The sequence below is a fragment of the Tetrao urogallus genome (assembly GCF_951394365.1).
Source record: "Tetrao urogallus genome assembly, chromosome: 13".
NCBI classification, from domain to species: Eukaryota; Metazoa; Chordata; class Aves; order Galliformes; family Phasianidae; genus Tetrao; species Tetrao urogallus.
Window position 1 is genome coordinate 15,644,550 of NC_136826.1, and position 17,420 is coordinate 15,661,969.

Consider the following 17,420-nt stretch of genomic DNA (forward strand, 5'->3'; position numbering starts at 1 on the left):
TCATCCATCCTCTTTTTCTTTTTTTTTTTTTTTTGTGCTCCCTGTTTGCACGCAGTTTGCTCAGCCATTTTTTCTTTCCCCGACTATGTAGCAAATATTAAAAAAAAAAAAAAAAAAAAAAAAAAGGAAAGAAAGAAAAACCTGACATCCTTTTGCTCGTTTTGATGCTCGTGAACAGTAATTTTAAGAAGCAAGAAAGAGAAGGAAAAAAAAAAAAAGTTTTCCCCCCAAGGACTGAGACCATTCCACAAACTGAAGTGCTGCCAGCAGCATATGCTTTTTGCAAGAATAATTGAAACCATTAACCGGAGAGCACAGAATTCTTTTGAAAGTCTGCCAGTTATTTTCAAGTAACTTCGGCAGTGGCACAAAATATAACACTTATATTTTAACTTCTACAATTGCACTTTTAGGAGCTGGCCTCTAATTTGATTTTCAGTTACTCTGATAAGATTTCTATTTTATGATTGGCTTTATGTTTGATTCTTGTTTAAACAAACACGATTTGACTTAAATGAAAACCTAAGTGCTGATGAATAGGAGTTCTACCAAAGCAACAAGTTAGTTATTTCTTCACGTTTCACTTGAATTCACTTTTTTACCCTTTTTTTTAAATAAAGAAAAGAAGATCAGCAGTAAATATTGCCCTGAAGAAGGGTGCGATTGCTTGCATTTTAATTTTTGTTTTTAATATGGCTGTGAACGTTTCCCTGGTTCGTGATACAAAATGGCTGACGTTAGAAGTGTGTCGAGAGTTTCAGAGAGGAACTTGTTCTCGGTCTGATGCAGAGTGCAAGTTCGCCCATCCGTCACGGAGTTGCCATGTGGAAAATGGTCGAGTTATTGCCTGCTTTGACTCCCTAAAGGTGAGGACGTCTAACACATGCGTTACCTAAGCTCATTTGCTTTCCTTCTCTTCGGAATCGCTTGGCTATGAGTGTTATAGGACTGTTTTTTGCTCTCTTTCTGCCAAGATGTTGGTGTGGGATGTGGCTCCTGAAATCTGGGTTAGCCGGGAGCCTGCCTCCCCTTTGTTTGGTCTCATTCAAAAATGGGAAGTTCCAGATTGCTTTTTGCTTAGAGATCACAGCCAGAATGGAAATAAGTGACGAGGGGAGAACTCTGCTACAGTGCTGTGTTGGTTGGGTCTGACATCACGTGTAACTGCATCGTGTCGCATCACGGAGAGAAAAAAGAGAATTTTGTCCAGAATGTTTCCTAACTGTAGCTCGGATCTGATGCAGCTCTCCTGGAAATGAGGAATGCATGTTGTGGGCAGTAAATGAAACCAAAATGAGAAAAGTAGAGAACTGAAACCCAGTGCTTCATTTGTGTCCGGAGCACATTGGCCGTGTATTCAGCACAGAGATCTGAAATGTGCTTTTAATGAGCAGAAATGAAAGCAGCATTTTAAGATAATGAATCAGCTTTATGTCTACTTCCTGGAGACAGAGCTGCAGATGCACTCTACCACTGTCCTGTAGATGAAGAACAGGCAAAAAATATTTGGAGAGCAGTGCTCACAGGGAAAAAGGGTGTTGGGAAAAAGCGTTCTGCAAGGGATGTGAGAGCACCACGGATCTGCTGAGCTTGTCCAGGATCAAGCTGAGCCTTTTGGCCAGCAGTTGTCTCTGTATGGTCAGTTTAGCAGGAAGCAAATGTTCTCGATTCCTTATCACTGTCAGAGTTCTGGAGTAACTTTCAAAACTTCAGGAAATATTCCTTTTCTGAGCTGAGGGGTTTTTTTTGCTTGTGTGTTTTTCTTTTTTAAGTGAAATCTCTCAAGGGTGGTTTAACTGAGCTGATAAAAACCATGAAACGTCATGCGTGATTGCTTTTGAGAGCTCTTCACATTGTGTCTGATGTTTTGATTTGAATAATTAACCTGTTTGAATTTCTAAAAGGAATCTGGTGAATTTTACAGGCTTGAAAGTTTTCCCTTCAACTGTTGATTGAAAACCTTGGGGTTTATTTTTATGAACACAGTGACTAACAGAACTGGTGGAGTTCTGTGTATACAGGTTCAGACCGGGGCTGGATCTGGTCTAACATGGCTTTATCCATTTTATTACCATTTGTGGCTTTTTATATTTTCACTTCTGTTCCCTTTCACCAAGAAGTTCAAGCTTCCTATTTGCATTTGGTTTTGCTCGTTTTAATCTGAATATATGCAGCGACTCGAGTTGCGCAGTGACTTTCAAATGTTTATTTACAGTGCTGGCCTTATGATGGTGAGGGACAAAAATATTCTTTATCAGATGGGGAGGGGGGGAAAGTCACGTCCTCTGTGCCCTTGAAACTTTCTGAATTGTCGCCAGAGGCAGTGCAGATACCTTTGAAGAGATGAATATGTTTGTTTTATAGCATTCATTTGTGAACTGAAAGGAGTGCTGTAACGCCATGTAAGATATTTCCATGTGCCTTGCAACAAAAGCGTGCTTCAGCAGTGGGGGGATGTGATGGGAAATACCGTGTAGAGAAAGGAGAAGAAAAAAGAGTTGGGTATGATCTTCTACAGCTCAGCTTCTTCCCTCTGCATCTGGTTGTTAAATATTGTTTTCATTGCAGTTGTCTCCTGACACAGTAGCATATGCCCTGTGTGTGCTGGTTAACCGATCCCAGTGTTCATGGGAGCAGGTTTTTAGACTCCATAGGGCTGTCCTCAGCCTGAGGGCAGTGGACATGTCTGCACACCTGGAGGAGAGAGAGCGCACAGCTTGATGGTGGGGGCAATTTCTGCACTCTGCTGCTCCCACAGGGAGTGGGTCTGAGGCCTTCTTTCCTCCACAGAGATCCTGTGGGTGGATCTGGGTGCTCTCTCTGGGAGTGGCTGGTGCTGCTGCCCCACTGCAGGGTGCAGCTCCAGAACCACAGCCTGCTTTAACAACCGGCTGGTTAGCCAGGGTGGGTGGATGTGTGTGTGTGCACCACAGTTTCCCAGAGGAGATAACAGCCCTGGTGACTAACCATTCAAACAATAGTCCTTCTGTTCTGGGGCCGGAGCTGGGCTTGCAAGGCCCTGTTTGCAGCAGTATCGAGGGACTTGTGGTCATAACAGTGGCCTCCCTTACCGGTTGCAAGGGCAATGCTATGCACACATGTGGAGCTGTGTGAGTGTGCAGCTGTTCTCTCACTAGTGGCTGTGGGGCACTGAGTTCACCTTTGTCTTTCACAATGCTGCTGCCTGCCAGGGGGGTCAGCCCTCTGCACAGCGTTGGGTTGAGGCCCCACCCTTAACACTAACCTGTTATGGGGAGGTTTTGTTTGCTCATCCTATGGACGTCTCTGTGCTCAGCCTCTTCCCCTCTGACAGCTGCTGAACGCTGATCCTTTCCTCCCTAATGAGAGCTCCATCGCTGCTCAGTGCTCTTTTCATCTTTTTACGCCCTGCATTAGCACAACATCTGTGTTGCTTTATTGGAGACAGGATATAGGATGCTTGCAGCTAATAAGTTTTCCCGTTGTCTCGCGGTCAACCAGGGCTTTGTTCAGAGGTTGCTTATCTGCATCCATTGTGTAGTGCCGTTGCTTGTTTTTTCTCACAGACCTCTTAAGCCTGAACAATGCGTTCATACAGGAACTTTGATAACCCAGCATACAATGGTTTCACCTCGCTGGTCAGGTCATGCACAGCATCTATATGCTTACTGCATTTTTTTTCCTTCCCCAATCTCACGCTGCAGTTCTCCTTCTGTGATTCCAGAAGTCAGATGCTTCAGTGTGTGTAGGTTCACATGAGCGTGCACTACCTGAAAGCCTGTTAGGAAGATAGAAGGGCTCTTCGTGAAGTGATGCAGGGGCTTTACTGATTCTAGGAGGGATCTGCCTGTGCGCTCTGTGGGTGTTGTGAGGCGTGTTGTGAAGAGCTTCAGTCGTCAAATGTTTGGGTCTCAATTAGGTTGCGAGTTCAGGACTGCTGCCCTGGAACTGTGGTTCTTTGAAGGGAGAGCTTGCACATTTGTAGGCAACAGAAGGAACCTTTCTCAAGCAGATTGATATGAAATTTAAAAATAGTTCCTGTGAGAAGCTGTTCACGGATTTGAATCGGGTGCCAAGAGACTTCTCACTCTTTACTTGTGCTTCCCCCACCTCATTATTCTTTAAGAACTGTGTTATTTGAATTAATTTGTATGAATGGAAGGGCAAGTGGGCCCTGCTTGGTGAAGGGCAACGCAGGGTCCCTAGGCCAGCTGTGGCCATGCCACCCCTGATCTCCAAGTGCCCTGAGCAGTGACCATCTGGCCAGGTGCCGTGGGGACACGTGGCCATTGCTCAGTACTATGGCCTTCAGGAGGTCCCCTTCACTTGCAGGGTGCTGGGATAGAGAACAGCTGATGGCCTTGCTCTGAAACATCCTCATTGCTTTTCTAGAGGGGACACCTTGCCTACTGCAAGCTGCTCACTGCTGGGTGGTGTGCAGTCTGTTGGGTTTCACTGAGGATCATTTGTTTAAGAAAGCAGAAGTAGGAAATAACATTTGAGCAAAGGAGAAGACTCTACTGTCATCACTGTAAACCGAGATGGCTGTAGTGTTCATTCCCCAGCTTTTGTTCTGGGCTTGGCACATCCCATCCCATGGGTAGCTGATGCCTTTTGCAAGGGTCAGGACACGGCTCGCTGGCGCGTGGCACTGCTCACAAAGGCTCTGGTGGCCCTGCGGTGGGCTGTCTGCAAGACTCATCAACTCATTAACCTTTCCTTTCAGGCGGGATCAGGCAGCCGCAGCATGAGATGTCTGAGTCCTGATTCACTAGCCAGCAAATCCTTCGTTGGCTTCTCCAGTTTGTAAAGATGTCAGGGAAGGAGAACCACCAAACTTTCTTCAGAAGAAGCACGGGTTAACGAGCAATAAGTGGAGAGAAGGAACGTTAGTAGAACGTGAGGCATTATGTAAAAATATGTAGGCGATGGGTGCCAGGTGCTCGAAGAGGCTCTCGCTCATACTGCTCACAGTTTGCACAGTGGCCTTGTGGTTAAAAAGCACAAGCCCAGCTTCCTGGGGTGTCTTTTTGTTTTAACTCGCTTGGAGTGTGGGTGTTCTCATGTGCAGAGGAATTCTGAGGAGCACCTTGAGAGAGAAAAGGGCAGCGCAGTGGAAACTTCAGGGTAATGGATTTTGACTTTAGGAGATAACTTGTTAAGCACGTCATGAAGCTGCTATGTGTCTCGTAGCATTTCTGTATAGAATCATCTGTAAACAGGCAGAAAACCAGTAGTTAAATGTACAAGTTGTACTCGATGGTATGTTTTCTAAAAGTTATCATTATCTGGTAATAGTTTTCCAACTCGCACGGCATCCTGAAAGCTGGCTGTGCTCACGTTTGGCACTGCTGTACCCGAGGCTGTTGTACAGTTGTCATGCTAATTTTTACTTGTTTTGTGCTGACTTCACTGGAACTACATCTGATTGTTACTGATTTGCAACCAAATCTCTTTTTTTTTTTTTTTTTTTTTTTTTTTTTTTTTTCCAAACTGCAAACTAGGAAACAACTGAAAACACCCACTAAACTTAGCATATGGTTACGCTCTTGCAGAGGAAGAAGAAAGAAAAGAAAGCCATAGAGATATTTATGGAGAGACCCTGGCTGTATCTCTGCTCAGTGTAATGGAAAGGCAGATAACGCAGATGAACGCTTTTGAGCCAAGTCACCTTTGAGAGAAACCTTTACTTCCCATCAGTTTAAGTCATTTACCTGCGTAGTGGTAAGTGACTTAAAGCATTTGATGGCAAGGAATAGATTTGCAGCAGCGTGTTGTTGACATTCGTTGTCTTGTCTGGATGCTTGCATGTCTCATGGCATATTTTAGATGCTTTTTTTTAAGCTACTGAGTGCAGTAGCTGAAAGTGGTTGGGGGAATGGTTGTTTAGACTGCACTGTATTTGTAAGAGCTGTTCTTAATGTGTTTCTCTTAAAGCAGTCACTTCTACTTGAAGGACTCTGTTTCTGACAGAGGAACATGACTGATGTGTGTTGTGGAACCACGCTGTGATGGCTGGAAGGCTGCAGTCCTGAGCTGTGCCCTTGCCTCAGGGTTACTGCCTCTGCATCCAGGCTAGGAGGAGAGCATTGTCCCTTAGAGGCTGAATTTGAGCTTGGCATCTGAGCAGGTCTGAGTGGGGCAGCCCTGGTTTTGTAGAAATGTTCTAAAAGATCGCATTGGAAGGCAAATCAGTGGCCACAAACTTGTCCAGAGACCATGCAGCTTTCTGAAGGGAGACAGGCCAAGCAGATTCAGCAGTGGGATCTCCCTGCCAAGCTCTCCTCTCCTTGTCCAGCAGCCCTGGCAATGCAGAGCTTGTGTGCTTGTCTGCAGTTTGGATTGCCCTGCTTGTGTCCCCATGGTGTGAGCAAACCACCATCCCAAAAGGCAAATCTAACAGCATTTACATTATTAATATCAGCCAAGAGTAACCTTGGTTTTCTGGTTGGGAAGATGATGGTAAAGTGCTGACTGCCGCTCAGTTGCCTAAAAAAGCAGGAGAGAAATTCTTTTGGGATGTGATTCTAAACCCTTCTGAGTTAACTGCGTCCACTTAAGGAGATACATTTTGAAACCTTTTATGGGCATATTGCAATGTTGCACAGGCCGAGGCATGCCAGCTCCTGCTCCCAGGGCTTGCTTCCCCTTTTCAAGGGCAAAGCCCTCTGGACTGAGGTTCCAGTTCTGTGAAATAGCAAATCTGGCTAGAAGCTCTGTAGAATGAATGTGGAAAGCAGAGAACTTGTGCTGAAGTGTGAGCTGTTAGTCAGGGTTTGGGAGAGGGAATTGGTCGTCCCTGCCTTTCTCCAGGAGGAAGAGCTGTCTGCAGTTCCGTCTGTCACCTCTGGCTTTCCAGTTGGGGAGAGCTGCTCTCCTCGCACATGCTCAACACACGCACCTGGAGCTCATGGTACTGCCAAGTCTGCTTGGATGTGCAGGTACAAGCTCGGTGCCTGTGACCCAGTGCAAATGCAATGCTGTGCTCTGCAAGCCCCAGGGGTTTCCTGTGCACCAGAAGCCTGGCTGGCAAGCTCTGGCAGCTCTAAAGCTTATTACTCTTGTGTGGCTGTGAGTCAGAGCCGGGAGTTGGCCAAGGGAATACGGTGGGGTGTGTTGGTATGGTGAGCTCTGACATCTCTATGTGTTCTGTGCTGCAAGCTGTGGCACTGCCAGATCCACATGGGGCCTTACCCAGAACTCCAGCTTTGCTTCTTCCAGCCCTGATCCATACCACTGACATGGGGATTGCAGTAAAGGCCCCAAACCTGCAAGTTCCTGTCCCCATAGAGAGGCAGGAGCCTCATCAGCATGGAGACACGCTGGAGCACTGTCTCCTCCCTCCTTGCTGCATCAGCAAAGCTGCCTTGCCACCTCTCTCGCTCTTGATTGCATTAACCTGGTGAGGTTGGCTGGGGAGAAGAGGATGGAAGGTTCTTCAAGGAGAATGACTCCATGAGCTTGCACAGAGTCACCGATTTCTTCAGTAGCGTAGCATCAGCTTGGTGTAATCCCTTTGCTGAGAATAGTGTTCTGCTGCTTGGTTCACCCATCTGAAAGGGTGCAGTAATGTGCATTTATGTAATTGAGCCGTTTGGAAGATATGAAACAAATATAAACAAGATGTGCCAGGTTTTCTGGAGAGCCCATCGTCTGACATCTCCCACAGAATATTTAAATAAGCAGTTAGGTTTCCAAGTGAGGAGCTGAGCTCTTTGAAAATCTTCCCCTATAAATATTGTTATGCTGGCATTAAAATAAATGCTTTGAGACATTTGGATGAATGTTTCTCCACGCAAGCAGTCTTACGTTTATTAATGTTGTTTATTGCTGTTCATAAAACAGTGAGACCAGGCAGTGACCTTTTCCTGTTCCGTTCAGTCTCTCCTACAATCTCTAAGGACGGTCTTCCGGTCAGAGGAAAAGCCAGGGATTTGGAAAACCAGCATTCAGGCTGCTTTAAAGTGTCGCAGTGCCAGTCTGTGCCTAATTGCACTTCTTTTGCAACTCTTGCACTGGGAGCAATGCAAAGAAAAAAAAGACTTTGAAGACTGACTGTAGCCGAGCGACTGTAGTAACAGGACTCTGCGTCTTAGGAAGATGTCCGAACTGAGGAAGCTTGTCAAAACCTGGCTCCTTCTGAATGAATAGCTATCAAACATGGATAATTCTTCTGCAAACAAACCTGGCTGCTGTGAAAGCCGCCTCTATTTTGATAGAAGGCAAAAAGTACTCTGACTATACTAATATGCTCAGGTGGTAAAACCTGGTTACTATCCACGCAAAAGAGAGTACATGGCAATGGGAATGATGAATTCTGCTCTCAAAAGCCTTAACGCTTGTCATCTGGCTCAGAACGTTGCTCGGTGTTTGGCTCATGTTGGGTTTTGGTGTCCCCTCATCACCAGGAGAGCTTAAGGCTGTGATTCTGGGCTGGTGAGTTTTAACCTCTGCCTGCATCTTTACTCCTGCCTGGAGCTGGCACTGTGGCATGTCTGCACTGGTCCCTGCAGTGCGCTTGAGCTCTGAGCTGGAAAGCTGTGATCTAGAGGTGCCTTTCTGCAACATTTAGCTTAAAGCCGTGGGGAAGGTGTGCTCTTGAGGGGGAAAATTGGCTTACTGAAAAGTGAGTGTACTCAAACCAAGCACGCTTGCAATTCCTGAAGTTTGTAGTGAAATGTTACAGCAGATGGTCTGCTTACAATGCGGGATATTATTAGAACCATGATCAGTGCTAATAAGGTCATTGGCAGTGGGGGAGGAGATCGGTGCCTGACCTTGTTTGAGCGGTGGCAGTCTGTGTGCTAGGGGAGAAGCTTTTCTCTTGCAGTAGTGGAATGTGTATGTTTAAAAAAAGGCTACTTCTGCATGTGTTCATATGTCTGCACAGCAGAGAGAAGCACCCAGCGCCCAGCCTGACACATCTGCAGGGAGGCTGTTGACCTCAACACTAAATCCACAGTGCACTGCTGAGTGGTGGAGAACAAATTCTGCTTGCAGTACCAGTCCCAAGATTGGGAACACAGGACCAGGTTAGCTAGCCCCTACAGGAAGGCTGTAATACCGGAGGCATTGCCAAGTTCTTTGGTGACCCATTAGTGATGTTCACTGGGTTTTGTCAGGCAGGAATGTGATGATCATCTGGGTTGCATTAGTGGTGTCCACACCTCTGCCCATCAGAACCTACACCTGGCTGCAGTGGAGGGTTTATGCCATTAGACCAGATGGTGATGCTTTAACTTTGTCTGCTTTCTCCTGCTTTAAATGAGAAAGCAGCTCTCTGTGATCTGCATGGCCCAGCTGTATTGAGGAGCATTAGGGAAAGTATGTGGAGAACTGCTTTCATTGGGAGAAGATGGCCAGGGCAATGTGGCCACAGGAAGCTGCAGCCAGTCTGCCTGGGTGCACGGCCTTGAGACCTTCATTCCAGACATTATCCTTAGGGCTGGTGCTGGGAACGATCACACGGAGATTAAGCCCTTAAAGAGCCCCTGCTGCAGCTGAGCAGAGCTTGAAAACAAAACCCCAGGATGTAATCCTGACTGCGCTGCCCAATACTGCTGACCAGCATCTTCCTCCTGCTGTCTGTTTCTGCAGGATCAGAGTATCCTGCAGGATCAGAGTTCTGTTTTTATAATTAAGTTCCACCTGATCCTGTGTGGTCCTGGCTTCTCTTCCCTGTGGCACTGCGGGTACCCAGCGCTGGTAGGGCTGAAGAAGTCTGGCAGGATGAAGCAGAAGCCTTGCTGGGTTGGACATCTTTGGATGTGGTGTTACTTCTTCCCAAGGCAGGTGTGAAAAATGCACCTGGCACTTTTTGCAGGAGTTCTTCCCAATCTTGCTCCTGTGTCACGAGACCTTCGCAGCCTTGTTCCAAAGATCTGTTTCTCCATCTACTTTCTGCTCTGTTTCCTCCATCTCTCTGGACTTGTTGGTCCCCAAACCCTCCATGTCTACCAGGGCGTGCTTTTATCAATAGGGACTGGACAAAGCAGCTTGATAAGTCTCTTCTGCCTCTCTCTTTCTGTTGCATCTGTGGTTGCTTCTGTTTCTCAGAGCATTCGGTACACTTGGAGATAAGCAGCGATCATCACAGTTAGCTCCCTGCAGACCTCGGTTCCCTGCTCTGTCAGTCGCGTTGCCTGTATGGTCCCTGTAGCACTCAGCGTGGGAGCTGGAGCAAGGCGAGCAGGCGGTGTGACTCAGAGGTGCTTGGAGCCAGGGAGTTGTCAGGGCTGATGGAAGGAGAACAGGGATGGCTGAAGTGTGCTGGGAGGGAGGGTGGTGGGGGCTGCTTCAGGGAGGAGGGGCAGCCCCTCGGGGCTCCCACGCATCCCAGTGGGATTGGGAAGGTCGGGTATGGGCATGGCAGCGGGGCCAGAATGAGCTGGTGGGGGGAGGAAATGATCCCACAGCACCAGCACTGCTTCACCACCAGTTCCCTGTCACGTTGCTGTCACCGGAGCCCACTCAAACGGCTTGTGAGAGCTCAGGGAAAAAGTGCCTTGGGGGCTGAGAGGCATATAGGGATGGGGTTGCTTTCAGCTGGTGATGCAGAGATGGGAAGAGAAATCTGTCTGCTGTGGAGAGGCAGGAGCTCAGGAAGTACAGCTCTGCAGCAATTCAGCAAGGAGGAGCTCAGCTGGAGACAGGCAGATTGTGCCTGAGTTAGCAAGTCTTTGAGGGGTAAGGAAAGTGCAGAAGTGGTCTCCTGCAGAGCCTGTGTGTGTAACCCGCAGGCTGAATTCAGTTGCTTGTATAGAAAATGCAGTCGAATTGGTCCCCCTGCACGATCAGAACTGGATGCTTTCCCCCCACGCTCTCACAGCCTTGTGGTTGCGGAGGATCAGTAATCTGGAGGAGAGGACTTACAAAGAATGGTAGCAAGCAGCTCCATGCTGTACCTTCCTACATGCAGTGAGACGTGGTGGAGAAGGGGGACTCTTCATGTGGCAGAGCTGCGGGGCGATGAAGGCTTCCCCCAGCCGTATGGATTTTGGTTTTCATCAAGTTTTATGTATTTAGAGTGAAAACTTCAGGCATCTTATTCTGTCTCTAGGTAGTGCTTGGAGCGGGGCCCTGAGCTGTGCCATCACCGCATGTACTCCTAATGCCAAAGCTCCCTGCTGTGGCCCTGTGTGATGGAGCACAGATTGAGTTAAGGAGATTTTCATTGCTTTGTTTCTTTGTGTGATAATGTAAAATCTTTAGAAGTACTCACACAGAAGAGAGCTTACATTAGCTAGGATGGAAACACCGATGAAAATGATTTTTGGTGTCCTGATAGTGCTAATTCTGGGAGTATGGTTTTTAAGCATCCTTTTAGAAGGTAACCTGCCAGGAGCAGCTCAAAGAGAGGGGGAAAGTTTTAGTACTTTTAATATTCATTCTTTCAATCAGAGAAGCTTACCCAAGCTTGTATGGGATTTCTGCCTAGGCTCCATCAAAGCCCATCTATCAGTGTAAGGAGCGAGAGTTTTTTCCAGCCGGGTGTTTGCTGACGTAGGCACCGGCTGTGCTGCATTCCAGACTCGCTAATGACACTGGAGCTTCTTTGCAGCTACTCCTCCCACGTGGCCAGAGAAGCTGCAGATGTCCTCAGGAAAGGTCATGCTTCCTTGCAGAAAAATCTCTCCTTGCCAGATCCGGGATGGACCTATCTTGCTTCAGCGCAGATGGATGTTTGCCTCAGAGCTGACTGTCATCCTGGCTGTTCCTGATCAGGGCGGTGAAAAGGCTTTTTCTTGCTGCCCTTTTAAGAAAGGATTGTGCTGTGTCTGAAGGTCTCTCTTGTTGGTGGCAGAAGCAGAATGCATGAGGTCGGGTGTCTGCCAGCGTCATATTGTCAAGATAGCTTTTAAAGGCTGGTTTCTATTAGAAAGCAAATCCTTGCATTCCTCTGTGTCTGCACAAGTCTGAGCATCAGGCAGCCTGCATTGTGTGGGTGAGTGGGACAAGGCTAAGCAGCTCAGAGTGGAAACTGAGGGCAAGAGTTTGGAGAGCAGGTCAGTAATATGGAAAGGGCAGAAAAACCCCACAGTACTTTGAGCAGTTTGATTTTAGTGACTGAAGCCTGAATAAGCAGGTGTCTGTGTGTGCTTTCGTTATTTCTACCTCCCTTGGCTTTTCTTAGTATTCTGAACCTAAAGACACGAGTCTTAATAGCTATTAAAAACAAAAACTCCAAATACCAAAGCAAACCAAATGAAAGCCCTGATCTGCTCCTTTCCTGTTCTGCTGGAATGGGCAGACACATGCACATATCTGCAGCATATTTCCCTCTTAGCTGCTCTGTTACTGAGCAGTGTTATTCCAGGCTTGTGCCAGTGCCACTCAGAGGAGAATTTAGGTCAGAATTTTTGGCAGGGCAGAAGTTGCATCCTGCAGGAAAAAAGTGGCTGCATCTCCAGAATGAGATTGAATCTCTGTGTCCTGTCCTGCAGCACTCCTTACAGGGTGGGGAATGGAGCTAATTAGCAGCTGCGTGGAATTAACCTTTCAGTGCCTGAAATAATGCATTTTGGAGAAACCACCATTTGTTAGTCCCTATTCCTGGCACTGCTTGGAAGAAACAAACGTTATTAGATTTTGCCATCTTTGGGCAGTTCATTCCCAGAGCTGTCCTGGGTCTGTGGGTCTGTGTGCAGTACAGGTGGAGAACAGCTCTGGAGCAGGCTGCTGTTTGCTCTGTGCTGCTGGGAAGGATCTGTCAGATGCTCAGTGGGGAAGCAGAGCACAGATCTGCTTTGTCTGAGCAAGGTGGGGAATATAGATCTGCACAGACCCTCATCAGGCTCCGGATAACGGGCTGGGGTGGAATGAGAGTCTGCAATTAGGACAGATCATTAAGATGTGGGTTTTTTTCTGGCTGAGGCTGTTCTGATGAATTCATCATAAATTAACAAGTTTTCAGATGTTGGCACTGAATTTGGCATGCTGTCCCTTAAGACTGACTGCCTGGGTGGTGCTTGTGACTAGCGCACGTGTCCTGCACTTAAATGTGTCCCATAGTTTGCAGCGTGCTGCTGCTAAATTCTTTCTTTGCCCACAGAAATGGCCTGGCGTTGTCTTTGGCACTGTGAGCCCTTTGCTCCTAACGTTCATGGGCAAATTGCTGCCTGTGAAAGACCTGTCCTGCTGTTGCTGCAGCCTGCGTGCTCCGCTGCTGCTGTGGGCCCTGCCCTGCACTCTTAGCAAATATTTACACTGCCTTTACCTTCCTTTCACTTGAGATTTGAGCAGAGATTGGTTATGTACCTGCTTTCTAGTGCGAGGCACTTCTTAAAGAGTGCATCTAAAGGGGTTTCCTTAAGAGAAAAATCCCTTGCGACTGAAATGTGCATATGTTACTGGCTGTAATAAAGAATAAAGAACATACTAAAAGAACATGCTAGCCAAGGTGAAATATTTGCCTGGGGCAAGGCAGGTTTTATTTTTCATTCCCTTTGTTATTTTTCTTTTTTTTTTTCCCCCCTTCCTTCCCTTTCAAGCCTTGCTGCTTCCTGGTTAGGGGAGGGCAGTGCGGTCCTTGCCTGCCCAGCTGAGCAGGTTGGAGGAGCAGTCCTGAAGGTGCATTTTGGCAACAGCGCCTTTAGTCCCGTGCCCAGCAGCGAGTTTGTTACATCAAGGGTGCGAAATCGGAAGTTTGCCATGCTTTTTATTTGTTTGTCTGTTTGCTTTAACCAGAGGCTCTAATACCCAGAAGGGTGACAGCCTTCTGCCGTGTCTATCCACTCCCCTGCAGCCACCCTAGGCAGCCCCTGGCAGCCCCTCTTCAGCTGAGGCTGAGCCCATCCTGCCGAGCTGTTTTTCCAGGCTGAGGAATCTCCCTGTGAATTGTCAGCCCAGATGGAGTTAATTTTTTTTCATTATTACTTTTCTTTTTTTTTAAACCAGGAATCTGTTTATGCCCATTAAGCTTTTGCTTGCAGCAACACAAACAGAAATTGAGCTAGTACTCAGATGGTAAGTTTGTTTTCTGCCAAGTTCTTGCAAATAAACTCTTTGTTTTGTTTTTCTTAGTTTCATTGTTTAAATATCTAAAGCACAGGGGAAGCCAGGCCTTCTGAGCATCACTTTGCCCTCCAGACAGGAGAAAGCATTGGGCTTTGGCCTTGCGGCTGTCAGTCTCTGTGCTCCTGTGTTTGTCTTTTCCCTTGTGCAAACGCCAGGAGTGAGGCAGCCAGGGGTGGTCACACAGCCCGTATTTGTATTCATGAGCACAGTGCTTTAACATTTATTCTCCTGGGCTTTAATGTACTTTGCTTAGTCCTGTCTACGTGTGGTTTGACTGCTTCAATTGTAATATTTAACAGATGCTGTAGGTAAAGGAAGGTCAGAAGCATCAAGTTTCCGTATGACCTTGACGGATTCAATCAGCCAGTGAAAGTTGTAGAATTGGATTATGGGATTTGCAATGAAAAAGTGGTTTAAGGCACAGGAGAAACTACACCTGGTATTTTCAAAAGCTGCCCCGGTTTAAAAGCAATCTGAAGTGACAGAGCAGGAGACAAAAGGTGGGAGACTATTAGAAGGATTTGGGGGTTTGTGTGTGTGTGTGTGTGTGTGTGGGGAGGAGGTTGTTTTTAATGCCGTAGTTGTGTTATCCCAGAGACTGGTATAGCTTCTGTAAATCAATGGAATGCCATCTTGCAGTAGAATTGATTTCTTTGGTTTTGAATAAACCCCTCACAGAAACATTGGCCTCTAGGAACATTAACACTGCAGGATGTCACCTGCTTTGTGCCCTGAACTAAATGCATGCAGCCATCCTAGGGCTAAACATGCTTCTAAACTTGTTCTCTTTACTGGCTGCTAAGTGCCTTCTTTCATAATTGCTATTGATCAGTTGTTTGGACTGTTCCAGGATAAGGGATGTCTGTAAAAGCTTGTTTTGCCTGGAGAAAGCCCTGTTTGGTACTGTGGTAAAGAAGTGTACTTCATTATGCTTTTAACATTCCTGAACCTGAGCAGAACACCTGGAAGAGGTTAGAACGTTGAGCTGATGGTGCTTCTCTGTGTTAGCCTCATTCCAAGTGTGTGGTGGTGCAGATTGCTGCTGCTCACAAAATGTAACCTAATCAAAATGTACTGGCGGATACATTAAAAAAAGAACAGAACAAACTCTTTATTCCTCTTTTGAGGAATGAGCTTATTGTGCAATGCAAATAGTAATCTCTCCGATAAACTTGGTGGTTGTTTTGCTCTTTGGCTCTGCAGTTCATAAAAAATACACTTTGCCAGCGCTGTGCTTTCTCAGTATATATTTTTTGGACTTAGTGAGTGTTGTCCATTGCTTGGAGGGAGCAGAAATGTTCCACAAACCAAGAACCATAAAATCAATACACGTTTTTCATTGAGCATAGCAGAGCATGCCATTGGCCCGAATGGGGAGAGCTTGGCAGGAGAACAGAGCTGGAAAGAGTTGTCAAGATGTAAAAATATAATGAAGGAGCTACAGGGCTTTTCCTCAACAAAATAACTTGAAGTTCTTACAAACTCAGAACAGGAGAACAAACAGCTTGGAATGAAAATCCTGCGTGAAAGCAGGACAGCCATGACCTCTTTGTGCTGTCCTGGGGAAATGCAGCAGAACATTGCTGTATTCAGCAATGTGCAAAAGTAAACTTCACTCACAGCAGCTCTCAGCTTTCCTAATAGGCAGGTGAATGGGAGCTCAGCTGGTGCCTGTGGCTGCTTGGGGTCTGACAGAACGCAGTGAAGGCATGTCGCTCTGTTTCTAATTAAAATTTTAAACAATTGCCAGGGTGATGGTACCCAGTGAAATACACGGGCTCCATGCTAACAAGCTTGTCTGCATGGAGCTGGGTTTGCCTGTAGAGCTCGCTGGCTCGAAGAAGAGCTTGGTGATAACGCTGAGTTCCTGTCAGTGGTTAAGGTGATGCTAAAAAGGGTATGATGATGCAGAAATGTTGCTGTATTTGCTTTTTCCTCTTGTGTACTGCTTTGAGCTGTGTAACAAAAACAAGCTTGACAAACGTTTTGAGGCTGCAGATTTGTTCAGGAGTCCTAGATATTCACGTCTGCATCCCAGCAGAATGCCTCTGCTCTGGAGGAGCCCCAGGTCCAGGTGCCCTGTAGTTTCAAGCACGCTGTTTGAAAGGGCCAGAGTTGCAATAGGATTTGACCACACCGTGCAGCCAATTGCTTGCAGTGTTTTAATTCTAATGTTTGGCTCTTAATGTGATTTTACTCACAAAAAGCTTTGTGCCTCGCTTCAGAAATAAAATGGACTGGTGAAATCGTTTAGCTACCACGCTGTTTCTGCTGCAGGGTGGGAAGTATGTTCCCTGTTGGAGCAAAGTGCTGCTATTTGTCACACAGTGCCTGATGATGGAGCCTGCCCAGCTGTACTCTTAAGTGCTCAACCACAGCCCCATCAGCTCAGTTGTGTGTCAGGCTGCTACAGGCAGCTTGCTTGCCAGTGTCAGGCTGGAGAATGCACTGCAGTGTTGGTCCCCTGAGCTGTCCCCTTGATGGCTTTTGTTTGGACTCGGATGTACTTGTAAAAAACGATGCTAATGTTTTTGTTCCTCCTGGCCTTCCTTCCATCTCTCTGCAAAGCAAAAATAACCCAGCAGAGCAGTCACAAGGGTGAGACAGGGAGGCTAATGAATGGTGCCAATGTGCTAGAGCCAGGGATTTTTGTCTGTTTCCCATTCCTTCTGCATTTTTCTTATTCACTGGACAAGAAGAGCCTCACTGGACTGAAGTGATTGTATTTGCTTGATCTGCCTTATTTTTTCTTTTTCTTTCTTTCTTTTTTTTTTTTTATGGCTTCAGAGGATCAGAATTGTTATGAAGCTCAAATCCTATTCACCTCCTGGTGGGCCCTTAGCGCTCTGCTTGCAGCTGTAAGGAGAGAACTGGGCAGAGCAGGGCTGGCATCATTTTGCTGTGGAAAGCACTGCGTGGCTCCTGGGTTTGCCTGGAGGGCCTTCTAGCTCCCTTCTGCTTGCTCATGCCACTGAGCTTTGCTTTGAGGTTTTGTTTCAAAAAGACCCACGGCTCTTGTCAGAGCTGCCAGGTGTCCCCTGCTTTCATTTGAAATCATGCAGAGCGTCAGGGTTCGCTCGCTTCAGTCAAAATCAAACCTAGGCTTTGTCTGGAAGGGCTCGACCTGGTGTTCATTGAAGCCAGTGGAATTCAGTTGCTGTTTCAGTGACAAGCTGGGCTGTCTTGGTAACGCTGGGAGCTTGTGACAGATCTACAGGCTTTTCCACTGCAGCTGTGGGGATGTATGAGGGAATTAGAGAGCTCTCACTCCTCGGTAGGTAATGCCTCTTCAAACAGCAGGTAGGAAAGGCAGCGTTCCTTTCTGCAGGGAGACCAGGCTGAGGGCAGCCCTGGCCGGCCCTCTGGGACCCAGCAGAAGCCACAGCCCTCTTCATCGGAGCAGTGTCTGTGCTGGTGACTGCTGC

At 47.0% G+C, this 17,420-nt stretch overlaps 1 protein-coding gene across 7 annotated transcripts in view; it reads left to right on the forward strand.

Moving 5' to 3' along the window:
• Positions 1–692: 692 nt before the first annotated feature.
• The window catches only part of MBNL3 (muscleblind like splicing regulator 3), a gene marked incomplete at both ends in the record, with an annotated part of 48,766 nt that continues 32,038 nt past the window's right edge, over positions 693–17,420 (forward strand). For all 7 annotated transcript variants that reach the window (XM_079541767.1, XM_079541764.1, XM_079541765.1 and 4 more), the window contains one exon: positions 693–866. In XM_079541767.1, the coding sequence (XP_079397893.1) occupies positions 693–866 (174 nt within the window). The remainder of the gene's footprint in view (positions 867–17,420) is intronic.